Source organism: Parambassis ranga, chromosome 2 (genome assembly GCF_900634625.1).
Source record: "Parambassis ranga chromosome 2, fParRan2.1, whole genome shotgun sequence".
Taxonomy (NCBI): Eukaryota; Metazoa; Chordata; class Actinopteri; family Ambassidae; genus Parambassis; species Parambassis ranga.
The window spans coordinates 32,936,137-32,955,071 of NC_041023.1; the positions used below are offsets into that span (position 1 = coordinate 32,936,137).

An 18,935-nucleotide genomic window follows, 5' to 3' on the forward strand; every position below is an offset into this window, starting at 1 on the left:
TATTCTCTTTCCTGCCTGCTTGTTTGCTCTTATAATCAAAGTCACATAACATACATTAGCTAGAGAAAAAGTATTTTTTGATACTGAATTACACTTATGTCAGTTTAAAGGACAATCTACATGTCAAGAAAAAAATGTTTTAGTTATGGTCATAATATTTTATCTTGAATCTTAGCAACAATGAAAAAGTATTAAAACAAGTGACAATCACTACAGGTCTACAACTGAATAACAGTGTTATGATAAAGCCAAACATCAAATGTGGAAAATTATATACAAAGAAGTATTATTTGTTGCTATTGACTGAAGAAAATGGAAAACAGCCAAGGGGTTTTCTAGGAATTTAAGGGCATCAAGGTCTACTGAAATGACTGAATTACAAAAACATGTAACACTGTCTAAAACTGAGCAACAGGTGATACTGTATGTAAAAGAAAAGTGTTCTTTATTTCTTATAAATACCTTATCTAGAGCTATGAAAAGGTGATGTGCAGCATTCAGTCATTAGGACAGCGAGAAAGCCATTGTTAGAGGCTATCAATAGGACAGGAAGACTTTGATCTGGCCTTGGAAACTCCCAGTCTTACAAAAGCTGAAGTTCTCCGGCAGAGGAAAGCATTTCACTCTTTGAAACTAACAAACTAACAGAAACAACAGTCTAGTACCACAATAAGCTTTGGCCAGCTTCACGCTGCTGCTGTTTGTTGTGCGTTCAAAAGGATGGATACTCTGGAAGCTTGTGATGTTCACAGTGGAGGATGTGTGAGACTGTGAATGTCTGTGTGAGTGTGTGTGTTTGTATTCAGTGAACCCCTGAACCCTCTTTGCTGCTGGTCAGACGAGCGTCGCAGTCACATTTGTGTTTGCGAGTCCGTGTGTGGTGAGGGCTGGATGGCTCTTTATTGACATGATCAACATGTGCACATAAGTGCCTGAGTTACTGATTACAGGTGATGTTATAATTTGTTTGTGATAAGACTTGCTTTAAGCACAAAGTCCTGCCAGGTACAACAAGCCTGCAGCTGCCATTCCTCATAAGACCACTGCTGCCTCTCAGGTAAAAACTTCTGCTTTTTCACTGCTTATTTTTTATAATGCATTTATATAGTAATAGTTATATTTATGGGTCATTTGGTGTCAGTTGCTGATAATGCTGTTTGTACTGTAATAAGGTAAAATCTTCAATACAGTTTGTTTGACTGCAATTCATAACTACATCTATTGCAACAAGATGTTATTTAAACTAGTGTTTTTTTCAGTTTGATAGCAATTTAGACAAGTTTAGTCCAGTAATTTACATTCAATTGTGCTGACAAGGAATACATGATTTAAACATAGGTTTTCATGCAACAGAAAAATCTCAAAAGTTGAAAATTAATACAAATTGTTCCTGTAGGTGCCTCTATTTGTTCATCTCTTTGTACAAAGGCATGTTTTTTTTCCTGCATTAGACTGGTCTTACACACAACAGTAAGCATGAGTAATTTTTGTTGACTTGTGTGATGTTGTATGATAGAAATCTGCATTTTTCTCTCATTTCTCACAATTTAATACACAAAAAGCCCATATTCTTCTTCAGTCTTTTTAACTGAAGAAGAAAATGGGTCAAGTATTTTATCATTACATTCACAGATGATTTGCAGTATTATTTTCCAGTTTTTCCTAAAACACTACACACAAGGCAAGTAGCAAAGGATGCAAAGGGTTCATCAGACAGCAAGATATTGAGCCAAATCTCTGGGGAGATAGAGGACAACATGATACGCACAGTATAAACATTTCAAACAAGAAAATAGTCTCTTTGATGAATGACAACCATTATGTCCTGTCTTTGCAGGTGGTGTTTTTGGCTTTCTTGCATCCACTGAGTACACAGCAGCATCATGAGTGTAGAGTCCAAAAAACCACGTGAGCCATGCTGCTCCAAGCTCAAGGTCAGCAAAGTGCTACCCTCTTTATAAATGTTTTTTTAACATTATGACGGACGTACACTGTATTTAATGTCACTATAATGGTGTCATCTATGCTCTTAGACGTAAAAAGCAGAATTAGTGAGGATCTGTTTTGAGAAAAAAACTATGTCATGGTGGTTGTGACCCTTACACTATATAGGAGCTGTTCATTGCCCCACCATATCAATGTGGTGACAGTTTATTATGTAACAAGCTAGTCATACAAATAATTGTGGTGTTATCAGTACTAAAGGAAATTAATAATGAAAAGATAAGAAATCGGCAAAACATTGTAAATAAGTAAAGCCTAGAGGAAATGTTTACTACCTTTCACTGTTGGGTAAGTAGTCTCAGCTATCTGTGTAACCACAGAATAATCGGCGACCTACAACCCAGTGTGAATCCCTTTTAATCATTAACAATCTTTGCGTCTCGGTATGGCTGCGCAAAAGTAAGGTTTGTATTGGAATGCAAATTCTTACCACTGCAAACTTTATGAAGACTTCAGTGTAAGATAATGTAAATGCAATCAGTGCTGAAATTTAACACTAGTGTCCTTTCATCATTTGAAACCTTCATTATATTGCTTCAACTGCAAAAGTGATCTAATCCTTTCATTCAAGTCTTTGAGAGTATAATAGTGTTAAATGAATCATTTATTTCCTGAAAACTACTAAATGTAATCAAATAAACAGCATTTCAAGAAAAAAACAACTTAATTTAACAACTTATGTGTTTTCTCCAGCTATTTCTGGCCTCTCTTGCATTTGTATATTTTGCCAAAGCCTTTGGTGGAGCCTACATGAAGAGCTCCATCACCCAGATTGAAAGGCGCTTTGATATCCCCAGCTCCCTGATTGGGGTTATTGATGGCAGCTTTGAAATGGGTATGTGAATACTTTGTATTCCATGCTGTGTTTTTAAACTGCAAGAGATTGGACCTTTAAGCCAATACTTATTTCCTTTATTCATTCATTCATTCATTTCATGTCCTTTCCTTCTCAGGCAACCTCTTGGTAATCGCCTTTGTGAGCTACTTTGGTGCTAAGCTCCATCGTCCCAGGCTGATTGGTATTGGGTGTTTGGTCATGGCTGCTGGATCTTTCCTAGTAGCCCTGCCTCACTTCTTCCAGGGCCTGTTAGTACTCAACTTTCTTCTAAATATATTCTATTTTTGTACATGTAACATAATGATGTTGTTAAGTTGAACTTTTTTCAGAAATCCCAACAGTTTTGTGACATTCCACAGGTATAAATATGAGACTAGTATGTCTCACAGTGCTGCTGTCAACAGCACTGAGAGCATCCTGCCCTGTCTGTCCAACCACAGCATGCCTGATGCAGATGAGATGCCCGATACGGCAACGAAACCAGGTATCTGACAACCACAATCACTGCCTCACATTTAATGAAATAACTCTGGTTTGAAATTCACATCAACATGAAGTGCAGTTTTAAGCCCAGGTTTTGTCCCCTACAGCTTGTGTCAACCCACCGGGCTCGTCCATGTGGATCTATGTATTCTTGGGAAATATGCTACGTGGAATTGGGGAAACTCCCATCATGCCCCTGGGAGTGTCCTATCTGGATGACTTCTCTAGAGAAGAAAACACACCTTTCTATTTGGGTTAGTTAATATTTACAGCTTGTTTGTCATTTATTTTTGTATTCTGTGTTCTTTCAGCTACTTTTATTGTTTATTGTCCCACTTTAGATAGCAAACTTATTTACACATGACTTGTCTATATTTCCTCAATGTGTCTTTTCCAGCCTGTATCCACACAGTGGGAATTTTAGGACCTATGTTTGGTTTCATGCTTGGGTCTTTCCTCGCCAAGATATATGTGGACATTGGATTTGTGGATTTAGGTATGGGATTTTTCAATATCAGAGCAAAATTTGTTAATTAACTGCACTAAATATAGGTCATAAGAATGTGAGCTATATTATAACAGAATGGTGTGATACACTTGTCATATGTCTTTTCAATAAATAGATTGTTGAAACTACACTGCAAAGTTGCACTAAGAGAGCACAATAACAATTTGTCATTCAGAGATTACAAGTCTTTTAGAGGATTTCCCAATCTTCCCCTCTGTCAACATAGCTGAACTCGCTCACCTTTTACTACATGGATTGTCCCTGAATAAGAATACTAAATGGCCGTATCCTCCTGCTAATGTTTAAGCTGTTACAACTACAAGGGCTAATCATCAAGTCCTTAAAACACTGTCTCTGCTCTCATCGCCCTTCTGTTTCTCCCAGACAGTATCACCATCACCCATAAAGATTCCCGCTGGGTGGGAGCCTGGTGGCTGGGTTTCATAGTGACCGGCACAGTGGTTCTGCTGTCTAGTATTCCATTCTGGTTCCTGCCCAAGTCTTTGCCTAAGCAGGGGCAAGAGCATAGCCAGAGTAAAAGCACAGAGCTAACAACGGTGGCAGAGCAGGAGAATTTCCTTCCGGAGGAAACTCAGGATCAGGAAGAGAAGGAGAAGCCAGTTACATTCCAGGAGCTGGCTAAAGGTAACATGTAGGTTAGATAGGCCAGATTTGGTAAAACTGTCTCTAAATGCTTAATCTATAACAATGTGGTTTACATTTATTTAATGATTAACAAAGCAAGTGTCCTGTTGGGGTAACTCATCACCATGCAACCTCAGCAGAACCATATCTGCAAAATGCTCACATTTTGAACACAACCTTCAGAAAGAGGCTTTTAAAAAAGAGAGATAAGCAAAGCCCAATAACTGAATTATTATACAACTGAATCGAATTGAGTCAGATTTAAAATGTTAAGAGATCTATGTCTAAATAATCTAACATACAAAGCTTTTACCATAACAATAATATTTACCTCCAATTTAGTTTCCATCTGTAAATTCTATTTGGCATGTAGGTCTGCTAATACGTGAAACAATTGAAGGTGTGGAAAGCCAACAGTAAATACACTCCTGGGAACTAAACAGAGCAGATGTCAATGGCATTGATTAAATCTAACACAAGAGCTGGATGTGAGCTGGTTTTGAGATCAGCTGCTCTCAGCTACAGTATGTGGCATTTGGGGCTGAGCCTGACTTTGTAGCCTGCCTGAACTGTAACTATACACTCTGATCTCCTTGCTGTCCAGATTTCATCCCATCTCTAAAGCGACTCTTCAGAAACCGCATCTACTCAATGATGATCCTCACCTATCTGGTGGCTGTTAATGGCTTCATTGGAATGATCACTTTTAAGCCAAAGTTCATGGAGCAGACATATGGCCAGTCAGCCTCCAGAGCCATTTTCATGATAGGTATGCAGCTATAACAGGTTCCCATTGACTTTGCATTTGCTGAACTTTGTTACACAAGGAAATACAAACAATAATGTTGTTGAAGGGAAGTGTGATTGCTATTGATAAAAGTAAGCACTAAATAGCCCACTGTGAGCTCTCTGTTTGTGTTTTCCAATGACATTTTCCAACAACTTCTATGTTACTGATTAGAGTTTGGGCAACTAATAAAACTGATTGATTCACCCACATCCTAGGCATACTGAACCTGCCAGCAGTAGCACTAGGCATCATCACAGGTGGTTTTGTGCTAAAACGATTCAAGCTGGGTGTCATCGGAGCAGCCAGGGTGTCCATCGCTGCCTCCGTTGGGTCCTGCTGTATGCTTGCCATTCAGTTTTTCATCCAGTGTGAAAATGCAGAAGTAGCTGGTCTCACTGTCTCATATCAGGGGTGAGTGGACAGCTATAGGCCTGTTTGTTTACAACAGCTTTGGAGATGTTTTTGGATTGTCTCACGTGTTTGTCTTTTCATGTCTGCCTGCACCAGGGTTCCTCAAGTATCCTACAACCAACAGACTTTGCTGTCACAGTGCAACATGGGCTGCTCCTGCTCACTAAAGCACTGGGACCCAGTGTGTGCCTACAATGGCATGACATATGCCTCACCCTGCTTGGCTGGCTGTCAGATGTCCACTGGCACTGGCAGGGAAATGGTGAGGCAGCAACTCAGCCATTTATCTTTGCATTGAGTATTATCTAATACAGGGGTCTCAAACTCAACTTACCCGGGGGGCCGCTAGGGGTAGATATGTTCAGTAACAATATAGGCAATCCATAGGCTCCGAAGATCAGGAAACAAATAATATCACACCACTTTACTACCCAAATGTACATGCCCTAACAACCATGAAGCCATACAAACTGCCATACAAACCCACAAAAAAAGCACAAAGCACAAAAAAAGGAGAAAAAATATGGTAGGTTACAACTAGCTAGAGATCAGGAGGTGTCATCCCCTTATGATGTCACAAGGGGCTGCAAACCTAGGTTTTCTCATGTTTTGGGAGCCTGGAACACACTCCATGATGGTGTAAAGACAAGAAAAGATAATATGGTTGCTTGAAGAGGATTACTTACATTTTGATCTGTTTGTCATTTGTTCTTTAGGTATTTCATAACTGTACCTGTATTGGGGAGATTATGACACCAGCTATGAACATGTCTGCTGTGCTGGGCCAGTGCTCCAGGAGGAGCGAATGCGATAGCAAATTTAGAATCTACATGGCTTTGTCCGTAGTGGGGTCCTTTATTTCAGCCTGCGGGGGCACACCGGGATACATTGTACTGCTGAGGTCAGAGATGCTGAACCTAAAATTAAAAGTAGATTATTAGATAGTTTTATATGTAAACATATAATATGCATTTTCTTATAAATTCAGGTCCATACAGCCAGACCTGAAGTCTCTGGCATTGGGTATGCAGACACTGATAGTTAGGACTCTCGGTGAGCACCGACACTCCTCATACTGAAACCTATGTTAAGTATAGCTTTGGAGCATGTAACCACATGTGACTTTGTGTTCTCAGGTGGGATCCCTCCTCCTATATATTTTGGAGCTCTCATTGACCGAACCTGTTTGAAGTGGGGTACAAAGCAGTGTGGAGGCCGAGGAGCATGCAGACTTTATGATGCTAATACATTTAGGTACAGCACAATTACACCTGCACTTGTAATATCGTCAAAAATGTCACTTTTAACATGTACTTCCAATGTGCTTTATTTCTAGGATGACATTCATTGGGCTCATTACTGCACTATACTTCCTGTCCAACACACTGTGGGGAGTCCTCTATCTCAAAATTGTCAAGAGACAGAAGAAGTTAGCACTGAGGAATCAGGCCAAAGAAAATGAACAGGAAGGTAATGGAGTGGGTAATGGACATGCTAGTATCAACATTGCCAAAACCAAAGAAGACACAGACAAGGAGAGCACTATTTAATGAGTTTTAGGAAGACCACCACACCACTGTGTAAAACACATGAATGTCTGTGCTGCATCCAAACTGGACCAAATGTGGTAATGGTACAGTGTCAGCACTTGTAGGTCTTCAAGCAGTATACCTCTTTTTATTTTACACAAAACTATAGAGTCAGAACCAGTAACTATATTTGTTCACGTCAAAGGTCAAAGATCTTAACTACAGCCAAGTTGCAATATGAATGAGAACAAAACATCATGAAATAATGCAGTCTACACCTGAACGGTCAAGCTAGAAAACAATTCAATTCAATTGTGGAACATTTAGTATGATGTAAGAGGAAGTTAGGGGAAAATGTGTTAAATACTTGGACAACCTTTGGCCATTTATACTTGAATAACTTTAGGTCAGGTTATGGTAGAAATGTTTCACCCTACAGCTTTATGTTGAAAGTCCTGTAACAGCCTGGCAAATATGTTCAGTAATTCAGTTATTTTGTGATTTTTTTTTTGGTTCTTAGTGTCTGTATTTGCTGTCCATTATAAAAAAATGCAAGTTTACAGCACTTCAACAATAGCTTTATTTTAATGATGCGAAGGCCACATCCCCCTTTCTTATAGTCTATGGGCCACTACCAAAGTATAAAGCCTCTTAGCTAAGGAAACGCCTAACACCATGTCTAAATGCTAATGCTAGGCTAATGCTTTAATTTTACCATGCAACCATGTGAGTGGTAAGAAGTAAGCCATTGTGACCATTGTTGTGGCCTAATGATATTGATATTGTTGACATGATATTGTTTTCATAAAAACATGTAAAAGTGATTGATTTAGTGAGTGATTTAGTGTCCTCTACAAAATGTGAATACACTGTTTTTTTTAATATCCTCAATGACATACTTTATATTCATATTTGTGTTTTGCTTTACTAAACTGTGTCACTTCTTTAGAGTGTATCATTGATGTTTCTGGTTTGTCATCTCATAAACTAGTTTCCCAGGAATGGGAAAGGTGAACTGGTCAGGCGAAACTGAGGCAGTAAAGGTTTTGTCACACTATCTGTTTATATGTTAAAATGGTGACCTTTAGCAATACATCCCAGCAACATGTTTGTTACATCCCCTCTTTTCACACAAACCCCAGAGGTCATGAGTGTAACTTACCAGTGTTTATCTGGAAATGCTCACTGCTTTGGACCGTGAGCGAGTAAGTCGTGTCAAATTTGATTTTGCATGATTTACCTTCTAGTTTTTGATTATATGTATCATCATTTTACATATATTATTACTGTTGATAATGAGAGTTTTAACATTGTGCTTTATGTATTTGTTTTTTTGCCATTTATATTGTGTTGTATTATCTCCTCTCCTTTTTACAATTTTATTGATTGTCTGTGAAACATTTGTAAGCATTAAAGACAAATCTTCTCAATACATAAAGTATGTTATTGGTCAAAATTGCAGGTTACTTAATATTATTATTACAGTCTGAATCAACGCGAAACTGATATTATTGTAGGTTTAAGGTCAAATGTATTCTGTCTAAACTACTTATAATAAGGGAATGGTCATGCTTGTGGTTCCTCACCTAAAAGGTAAGAAATGACACGTTAACTAGGTCACAATGACCATACTAACATGGAAATTTCAGATTTTATAGCAAACTATCACACTACACTTACATAGGTTTCAGATCTATTCAGATAAAAACACTATCCTATTCCTGTCTTTTAGAGAAACCTTACAAAATCTGATAAATTCCAGTCACACTCTTTGTATATGTGCATTAATATATCAGTCTGGGCCATTAAAGTTGAAGGCTACCGTTACATAATCTGCTCTGATAACACATGGACTCGTCTGTGTTTACTTTGTGCTTGCCAAATAGTGTTCTACTTTCTTTTATTGGACCAGAAGCCTGTCTGAGTCATATTATGTAATGTATTATCACTGTTGACCAATATGATACTTTATGCCAGTTAATAAGGATTTTATTATTGTAATTATAAGCAATTATATTTCATTGTAGATAAGATAATAACAGCTTTGCTCTAAATGGTGATAATGTCTTTTAACGAAAGGTTTAATTATCCAATTTTATTTTTCTCTAGTATCTTGTGTCACCACTAGGCGGTGCTCTACACAATAAAATATACTGTGCTACTTAGACCCAAACATATTTTACACAAACCAAAGCTAATCAGAAAAATAACAAAAATTACATTGACACATATAACCTAAAATGCTTGTATTTACTTGCAACATGTATTCTGCCAGTCTGGTGTCATTCCTGTCGGAATGGACCTGAAACTACTCAGTGGAACATCGTGCATAATTTTCTAAGATAAAGTGCCACATAGTTCAGTGTTACTCTGCTGGAATGTGAAGGCTTTTAATCATAATCCCCGGAATTTGTGAGGGGACAAAGCTGATTGTGTGGCCTGCTGCTTGGCTGCCTGAACTCCCTCCCCTGTGGTCACTAGACTAATAAAGCATTCCTTAACATGTGTTGATACAGAGATGCACTGTTCTACCTGACATCCTTATCAAAGCCATTTAACTCAGCATCAGTTGAAGGGTGTCATTCATGGTGCTGACCAATGCAAAAACTTGTACTTTTATAGCAGTAGCACTGAGCACTTGATATTTTACCTTGTGAGAAAAAAAATCCAAAAGGGACAGGTTTGAAGTTACTAATCTGCCTCCCACCTCCCACCTCACCAGAAACCCAAACAGCCACCCTCCCCTAACTCCCCCTAGTTCTCTTGTTGCTGTCCCCCTCCTGGACTGGCTGGCATGTGTGTGGAATAAAAATGTGTAAGGCCTTTTGTCCACTGGATGCAACTCGCAGTGCTGCTCTCAGATGGGAGAATAGCACGGGGAAGAGCAGGTCTGTCTCCTCTCAGTAGGAGGACAGACTCATGGTTGAAGAGAAGCAGAACAACAACAAGAGCAAGAGAGGGGAGACCTCAGACTCCTCAGGCCTGCAGATGCATTAGGTATTTTTGTTAAACTTAGTAGTGAGTTTGCTAACTATTGCTTTAAATACTTCTGAATGCAAGCTTGTGCAGCTGCTCAAAAATGTATCAGACAAACAAGCCGCCCTTTGGGGAGTGTCCCACTGTGTAATTTTTTGTCAAGTTTCCATCGTTACAGATTTCTTTCCGACATGAACCGAGCCTGCTGCACCTGATGTTTACTGGCCTGTGACAACTTTGAGGCTTCATACAGGTACTGTGCCATCTGATGTTTCAGCTACACAAATGCCCACATTTGAGAAGAGAAGAATTTGTTTTTAACAGGACATTTTTCAATATCCTACTTTAAAGCTGAAAAAGATTAAGATTCTCTGTAGGGGGCCTGGGTCCTGTCTGGTGCCATGTTTGTTTTTTAGCCTGTCCTTTCCACAAAACACAAGAGAAACTGAGTGAATTGAGTCTCACATTATACATGTGAAAAAACAGATAAGCTGTACAATCTTTGCGCTAGGCTTTCCATGGTATGCTAGGTTAGGGTTAGGTTATAAACACCAAACAAGTCTTCACGGGTTACCTCTGGTTGAGTGATCGTTTAGCAAGAGCTGCAGCTTTAGTTGTGTTTAAGATTTCATTCAGTGACAATATGTCCTTTAACATGATTGACAACTGTGTGAGATTTAAAAAAAAGGTATTTGGGTAGCACATGTGCCCATGTTGTGGTACAAAGTGAAATTACGCAAAGTTACAGTCCAGAGCCAGCAATCATTTAGCAAACACCTGAAAGCTCTAGCAGGAGTCAACTGTACTAAAGTTTTATATAGGCTCAATAAAAAATTAGGTTGAACCAATTTTAAAAATATGGAAATCCACTTTCTTGCAGAGCTATGTGAGAGAGGACCCATACAGTTCTTATATACTGTATGTAAACATGCTGCTACAAGTTAGCATAATGACCAGCAAATGTGTGGGATTGTTTTGTTTTTTTTTATGACAAAAAAACAAAACAATCATCATTTATTTATGACAATCATCAAAACACATCTTAGTCTTTTCTTATTCTTAGTCTTATACTTTTTATATTGCAGGGTCCTGAGGGCAGATACAAACACTGTGTGAGGATGGAAGAAGCAGCACAGGACACGGGCAAGATGACTAGCCAGCAGGCTCTGTGTGACCCCACCAGCCAGCAGACCAAAAAATGTCCCAGCATCTCCACTCTCAAAGTATACTAAAGCTGTCAGCACTTCCCTGCTGGTTACTTGTAGATCATTCTGTTGATGCACTCAGTGTAAATTGCAGTGGATAAAAAAACATCAGTTAAAAGCCTACAAAAGCATCATGGTGGTGCAGTTCTTACTGATGGCTCCATACAGCAAAAAGGGTTCAAGCTTAAAGCCGGTTGTCTATTTGGGTATTCGTCTCAAGCAAGCAGCTGCTCAGGAGACATGCAGGTTTTTGTTATTTAGCAACTAAATTGCTGAAGAATGTAAATATGTTTCTGTACATGTGTTTGTGTACTTCCACTGTAATAGCATCCCCTTTGACCCAGCACAATCTGGTATAGATGATGGATGGATAAAAGCTTTAAAATGTGCGATCTGTTTTTGGTCATTTTGAGCAACATTTTCAGAAATGTGCTTTTTCCCCAAAGTAGGTAGAATCGAGCCAAGAGCTGATGTTGTTTTCGAAAATCTCCCCAGACTAAAATTGTAGTCTAGATGAGCATGTCAGCTTTTGTCAGACACTTTGAGTCCTGAGATAAGACGTGCCTTCTCAGATTGTAGTGTTACAAAACAACAAGATAATGGGACATTTGTTACAAAATACAAATTTCAATCCCAGACTTTCTATCTTCATGTAGATTTTAGAACATGCGAACTTGAGGAGGGTGGCTACAGGGGATAATTAAACTTCAATACATCTAAAGTACTCACTGGAAGAAATAAAAATTCAAAAGCTTAAATTTACTTTGAGAATCAAAGTCTCTGCAGCAACACTGCAATGTATATTGTACTCTGGTAGGGACATTGTACTCATCACTGATGGAAATTAACTCCACATTGCCCACACAAAGAGTGGAGGCTGCAGAGGGGGAAGCAAGATTAAAAAAATTAGAACTATTGTTTGCAATGCACAGTTTACTTCCTTATGATCGCTGGCTCTGAAAAGAACTTGCCAGCTGACAGCGGTGTTATATTTCCTTTTCCTTTGTGTTTTCTAGCTGTTTATTGTGGCGCTCTCCTTCGCCTATTTCTCCAAGGCTCTGACAGGGACCTACATGAAGAGCTCCATCACTCAGATTGAGAGACGTTTTGACCTGTCCAGCACACACATTGGACTCATCGATGGCAGTTTTGAGATGGGTACAGTCTCTCTGCTTATTTAATCCTAAACGTTTGTGCAACTGGCTGATGATCAACCTCTGTTGTCTTTGTTCTACACTGCTCACTTACCGTGTCTTTCTTTGATATAGGTAACTTGTTGTTTTTAGCAGTAGTCAGCCATTTTGGGGCTAAGTTGCATCGGCCCAGACTCATCGCTATCGGCTGTTTCCTCATGGCTGTAGGAGCCCTTCTCACCGGCCTGACACACTTCTTTATGGGACGGTAAACTTCTACAAATACCACATTTACACATATAACACAAAAAGATGCTCCAAACATCTCTCTCTTTGCTTTTCTTCACAGCTACACGTATGACACAGTGATTCAGCCTTTTCAGAATGATAGTGTGAACATAGCTGCCTGTGGGGATCCTCTGACAACACTAGACAAAGCAGTGATTCAAATGGAGCCTTCTGAAGAAGGAAAAGGTAAGTATGTGCTAAATGCTGAGCACAAATGTGCATTTTACACTTTTATTACAAGATGGTAGAGTCAAAAAAACAAAAATTCCACTCTAGCCAACAATCAATATAAACACTTTTAGGTGTAAGAGGGACAGTCTTGTTCCCTATCAGCCATAAATAGACATACAAACCTACACATTACTTTTCAAATGTAGTATAGGTTTTTGGGACTTTATACACAGATTTATACACAAGGCATGTCTGAAAAATGTTTCCATATATCAAGACACTGTCAACATCAACATCATACTTTGGACAGCTAATTTTGAACCACTCTATAGCCATACAGTAGAAATAAATAACATGTCATCAGCACAATACTTCTTCTCACTGAGGCACTCTTACTCACAGTAAGAAAGAAACTACAAAAGTCCTACAAAAGAGTCTACCACATTCAAACATTTCTGGAATGCACCGATTCTGTCTGACCTTTAATGCCAGTCACCTCCTGTGCTGTGTATAACTGCACAGCCACTGAACATATCAACTCCCAATGCCAACACCTCCATGATTTTGACCGTATAGCCTTGCAAACAGGAAAAGTCTCTTCATCCCAAACTTAAACACATACACAGCGTTTCACAATAAGTCAGGATGCAGACTGCAGAGCTACAAGCTGATTTGGAAAGAAAAAAGGGAACAGAGGCAGAATAATATGAGTGACCATAAGGTCTTTTAGCCTCACTATGGAAGCAGACATGTATAATATTTATGGAAATACATTCAGTTTGGACACATAATGTTTTTAGGAGATGCTCTCGTTCCAGTCAATTCTGGTTCCCTGAGATGGGCTGCAGTTTCAGTGACTCTATTGTTGATCCATAATTAATTCATCTTTTTCACAAAAACGTGTCATGAACCCACAAAATGCAACCTACTAATCCTGCTCAGCTATTCTGATGAGATGTATTTAGAAAGGAATACAATATGGATACATTCAATGTACTCTGTACATCTGTAACACTGAACCAACATCAGACTTTATTCATGCATCTGAGCTAGGCAGCATGATCGACACTGTTTTGTCTTTTTCAGTGAAAGAAATAGAGTAAGAGGTCATATGCAATATGTGGTTATTATTATACATGCAGGGAGAAGACTTGTGTACACAATTTTCAGTGATATTACCTTCAAGGTATGATTTCTTAGACCTTTGTAACAAAATCAATATCATGGATTTTTAGTGTGTCTCATTATACAGCCTGTGTAAAAGATTCTGGTTCCAACATGTGGATCTATGTGTTCCTGGGCAATGCTTTGCGGGGGATTGGAGAGACCCCGGTCACGCCTCTGGGAATCTCCTACATTGATGACTTTGCAAAAGCAGAAAACTCTGCTTTTTATATAGGTATGACATTGTGCACTCTTGCATTATGATATATTCTATTTTTTCACTGTGGCAGTGTCTCAACAGCAATGTCTTCTCTTATCTGCATCAAATTTAATGTTAATATTCTAATTATTTAATTGGCAGCGTGTCTCCAGACCATCACTCTCCTTGGCCCCATGTTTGGATTTCTGCTGGGCTCTTATTGTGCCAAACTTTATGTTGACATTGGATATGTTGATATGGGTGAGTATAATGCAGCTGCATATGAGATGCCTGCTCTGTGTCTAAAATAAAGGTGTGAACTAACTGTTCACAAAAAACAATTTAGAATGGTAAAACACCTACTGTTATTGTGGTAAATGCATTTATGTTGTGGCCATACATGCTGCCTATTATTCAAAGAATGAGGGTGTTTTATAGAATTATGCAATTCTGACAGCAGACACCTAGGGTAGTCCAGCTGGAGCTATGGTCTAGTCTGAACAAGGCTGATGGTTATGGTGCAAAGTTTTGACATCCTACCATAAAAACTGGCAGCACACTTGTCAGAACAGGTTAGTGAGGACGTTTCTGAGTGTTACTCTGAGGAACAGTCACAATATCAATAATGTATCATTCAAACAACTAAAATATTTGACCTCTAAAGAAGCATTAGCTTGTCTCTCCCACATTAAATCTGGTCCCCAAAATGGCTGCTTCTGCAGTGCACTCACTTGTTTATTTTTCATCCAGAAAGTGTGACCATCACTCCAAAAGATGCTCGCTGGGTGGGTGCCTGGTGGATGGGTTTCCTGGTTTCCTCGGCCCTCTTGCTCATCTCCAGCATTCCTTTCTGGTTCCTACCTCGCTCGCTGCCAAAGCAGGAGGGGGAGGAGAGCAAGAAAACTTCTACCTTTGACACACCAGAGGGAACAGAGGACACAGTTAACCATAACCACAACTTGAAGCTGACTGAAATTGCAAAAGGTAGAGTAAAAAACAGAGACCCCCTTCTTATTTCTATTGGCTTATAGACTTACCCTTACTGAATGTCCTTGCACAGGGTTCCTTCCATCACTGAAGCGCTTGTTGGGAACTCCTTCTTACTTCCTGCTTCTTTGTGGGAGCATTCTGAAGTTCAACTCCTTCATTGGTCTGTTCACCTTTAAAGCCAAATATATGGAACAACAGTTTGGACAGTCTGCATCCAGAGCCAACTTCCTCATAGGTAAAAAATTAAACAGCACCTCAATGCAAACACCAAGACAGATTGTGTAATGTCACTATAATCTAGAAGGGTGATTTGTTTTTTTTGATTAGCATAAGGGCAGATGAGAAAACCGACAAGATTTATGGCATGATCATTGAACATGGAGTTAAATTGCCACAGACCAGGGATATTTACATTCAATTAAAAACAATGCCTCAACTTGACTGAGAACCTCAACGACTGAGATGTCGGCTCACTTGGTTTTATAATAATCCTTGGAGGAAACAGGAAGTGCTGCAGGTGGACTGAGTAGAAAAGTTTTCCACGATTAGAGAGAATGTGTCTCTTAAACATATGTCTCATGTAGAGACAAAGACTGATGTGGGATGGGTCTCAGTGTCCAGACCTTCTTGTGTTTTTTTCTAGGTATGCTGAATCTGCCAGCAGTGGCAGTGGGGATCTTCCTGGGAGGACTGCTGATGAAGAGATACAAGCTGAGTGTGGTGTCAGGAGCTCAGCTCTCTTTTGCCACGTCTTTCATGGCGTACCTTCTTTTGCTGCTGCAGTTTGGTACCAAGTGTGATAACATACCTGTGGCTGGTCTCACAGTCTCATACAATGGGTCAGTGTTTCAACTGTTTTTACAGCTTTGATCTTAGATTTTCTTATTATACTACTAATACTACTTATTATAGTTATACTTTACTGTCAGTTCAAAATATAAATTCTCGGTCCCCTGCAGGACGCAGGGTGTCTTCTACAACTCACAAATGCTCTTCTCAGAGTGTAACAGAGACTGCTCGTGTACAGCAGAGGAGTGGGACCCCGTCTGCTCAGATAACGGCATCACTTACATCTCCCCGTGTATGGCTGGCTGCCTGAATTCCAGTGGACACGGGAAGAGCACAGTAGGGCCCCACACAAGAAAGCACCAGTGTTCACAGTAAACCTGCTTAGAGCCAGTTGGTGGCGGCTATTTGGGTCAACAGCATCTTTACTATGGGGTGTTTACTTTACAATTTTTATATTTATTTATTAACTCTAATACCTTTAAAGTATGCCTAATATTAGTATGTGAGTTTTGAAAGCAGCTCACTGCTCTCTTTTCCAGGTCTTTCACAACTGCAGCTGTGTGTCCACCTCCTTTCCAGCAGGCAGCAGCATGTCAGTGAAGCTGGGCCAGTGCCCCCATGCAAAGGACTGCAGCCGCAGTTTCACCTCCTACATGGCTGTGTCTGTCCTCAGCTCCTTTATCAACTCTCTGGGAGCCACACCTGGCTACATGGTCATTATACGGTCTGTGGAACCCTGAAAAACATGAATAATGATGCAACATGGAATAATGATGAAACATAGGTTTTGTGAGATTAAAGAAGACAGATACCCTGAAAGTATGTTGATGTCTTTGATAATTCCTCCTTATAACTGATGACTGCTGATTGACAGGAAATAATGTTCATTTCTTTATCATTATTACCTTGTTTTGTTTTCTTTATTCATTAAAGATGCATCACACCAGAACTCAAATCACTTGCACTGGGTATTCAGACTTTGGTAACTAGGACTCTTGGTAAGCATTGTCACTTTTGGCTGAGTGTATAGCACAAAGATTGTTATGGTTTGACATGTTTAACCTGTTCAGAAAAACAGCTTACATCTGGGTTTTTGTAGGTGGAATTCCTGCACCAGTGTATTTTGGAGCACTGATTGATTCAACTTGCCTAAAATGGTCGATTAAGAAGTGCGGGGGCAGAGGAGCATGTCGCATCTATGACTCCGACATGTACAGGTACTGCAGGGTGGAACTAAATGCTAAAACTGGTGTAATTGTGGTGAAGATGTAAAATTGTCAATTTTTATCCATCTATATATTTGCAGGATCATTTTCCTGGGTCTGATCACTTGTCTCAGTGGCTCCTCCTATTTCTTCATCATTGCTGTCATCATCCTCCTCAGGCGACAATTTCGGAAGCCAGACCAACAAACAGAAATGCAACAGCCAAAAGGGTCAAAGGAAATTGAACTTCAGACTCAATCAAACCCCACTGAGGATACTGTTTCTAGGCCTCTGGAGGAAAGATGGGAAGTTCACAGAATAGATAATCTCCCACAAGATGACAAACTTGTCTCCCAAAATGACAAAATGGAGCCTTCATCGTTGACTGAAACAACTGCTGAGTTTACTCATCTCTCACCTGATGGAGCAAACATGGAGATGGTCTGTAAGGTAATAACTGCACAGGTGGAGAAAGTGGAACTGGAACACCACACAGATGTCAACAAAGAAACAGATGCACCATAGATGGTTGGTGTTCTCTAATGTGGTCTAAAATGCAGAACTGGGGCAACTACAACCAAATTAGTTACTAAATTTAATTTGAATTGTCAAGAGGGATTACTTTTTATCTGGACTACAACATGCTCCATGGAAACAATATTATCGCAGGATGAATGGAATTGTGCTGGATGGACACTTGCCTGACTTATGCATGCATATGATTATACCTCAGCTCTGCAAGGTTCACAATGAGACTATTAGCGAGTGAATTTACAAGACAAAACAAATTTCCTCCCCTTTGATGCAATAAATTAATCATTGAATATGTGATAGTGTCAAACTATTTTTACAGATCTCATGTTTACATAAAGGTAAATCCGGGCACACACTTCATGTTTCACATTATTTCAAGAAAATAGAACAAATACTGAAGATCATAATGATTTCTCTTTATTATACTACTTTCCTTTAACAAATTAAATAATGTTGACAGTGAAGAGTGTACATATGAATACTTATGTTGGAGGGAAAAGCTGCATTATTTTTACAAAAATAAATCCCCTTCCGCCTTTCTGACCAAGGAGTCATTCATTTCCATGCAATTAATTAAAAAAACTGTTTTCCCAGTACATGTTCAGTAGGTGTTGATGACGGTAACTGTTTATTTGTGTCAGTGGATGCATCACAAGCCAGAAAGCCTCCATGCACACAGTGCTTCTCTCTTGAATAATGTACACATCAAGGACAGGTTGGATATGAGTGGATGTGTACATCATGCAAAAGTGGACACATGCCTATAAGTTAACTACAAACACTGCAGAACTCTAAATGTAGATGCTCTCAATGTGAACAGCCATTACCAGAGGTCACAGCGCCATTACCTCTGAAGCACTGACTACTAATCACTCCCTGGTGACTTCTGATCCCATTTATATTCAAAGCTACATACTAATAAACCGTATTGAGCAGGTAAATACACAAGTACTTATATTATCCTGTCACAATCATGTTTGTAGTTACTGCACATTTTCCACTGAAGCTTACAGGAAACTCTGGGAGGTGCAGTGGGTTCGGGTGTTACATATCCATTAGAAATGCACTATAAC

The 18,935-nt window shown here is 39.4% G+C and overlaps 2 protein-coding genes across 2 annotated transcripts; both read left to right on the forward strand.

Annotated features, from left to right (window-relative positions):
- The first annotated feature begins 838 nt into the window (after nt 1–838).
- Nucleotides 839–8,640, forward strand: slco1d1 (solute carrier organic anion transporter family, member 1D1). The gene is made up of 15 exons (XM_028399572.1): nt 839–1,057; nt 1,838–1,934; nt 2,698–2,839; nt 2,958–3,090; nt 3,202–3,326; nt 3,433–3,579; nt 3,723–3,821; nt 4,218–4,478; nt 5,083–5,247; nt 5,484–5,679; nt 5,776–5,941; nt 6,396–6,580; nt 6,668–6,732; nt 6,816–6,933; nt 7,016–8,640. Exons 2-15 carry the CDS (start codon nt 1,884–1,886, stop codon nt 7,227–7,229), a joined length of 2,067 nt encoding a protein of 688 aa, XP_028255373.1. The 5' UTR covers nt 839–1,057; nt 1,838–1,883; the 3' UTR covers nt 7,230–8,640.
- An 831-nt stretch (nt 8,641–9,471) lies between these two features.
- Nucleotides 9,472–18,086, forward strand: slco1e1 (solute carrier organic anion transporter family, member 1E1). Its single transcript, XM_028393748.1, has 16 exons — nt 9,472–10,205; nt 10,348–10,437; nt 11,270–11,407; nt 12,406–12,547; nt 12,658–12,790; nt 12,872–12,996; nt 14,234–14,380; nt 14,507–14,605; nt 15,095–15,328; nt 15,405–15,569; nt 15,978–16,173; nt 16,294–16,459; nt 16,663–16,847; nt 17,057–17,121; nt 17,223–17,340; nt 17,430–18,086. The coding sequence occupies exons 3-16, from the start codon at nt 11,303–11,305 to the stop codon at nt 17,851–17,853; spliced, it is 2,304 nt and encodes a 767-aa protein (XP_028249549.1). The 5' UTR covers nt 9,472–10,205; nt 10,348–10,437; nt 11,270–11,302; the 3' UTR covers nt 17,854–18,086.
- The last annotated feature ends 849 nt before the right edge of the window (nt 18,087–18,935 follow it).

What these genes read in the sequence shown, in the direction of transcription:
- slco1d1 (XM_028399572.1), top strand. Translation starts at nt 1,884, where the DNA reads ATGAGTGTAGAGTCCAAAAAACCACGTGAGCCATGCTGCTCCAAGCTC. An exon ending in GGATACATTGTACTGCTGAG is followed by an intron (nt 6,581 to 6,667) that starts GTCAGAGATGCT and finishes TTATAAATTCAG; the next exon opens with GTCCATACAGCCAGACCTGA. An exon ending in ACTGATAGTTAGGACTCTCG is followed by an intron (nt 6,733 to 6,815) that starts GTGAGCACCGAC and finishes TTGTGTTCTCAG; the next exon opens with GTGGGATCCCTCCTCCTATA.
- slco1e1 (XM_028393748.1), top strand. Translation starts at nt 11,303, where the DNA reads ATGGAAGAAGCAGCACAGGACACGGGCAAGATGACTAGCCAGCAGGCT. An exon ending in AAACTCTGCTTTTTATATAG is followed by an intron (nt 14,381 to 14,506) that starts GTATGACATTGT and finishes TTTAATTGGCAG; the next exon opens with CGTGTCTCCAGACCATCACT. An exon ending in TTTGGTAACTAGGACTCTTG is followed by an intron (nt 17,122 to 17,222) that starts GTAAGCATTGTC and finishes GGGTTTTTGTAG; the next exon opens with GTGGAATTCCTGCACCAGTG.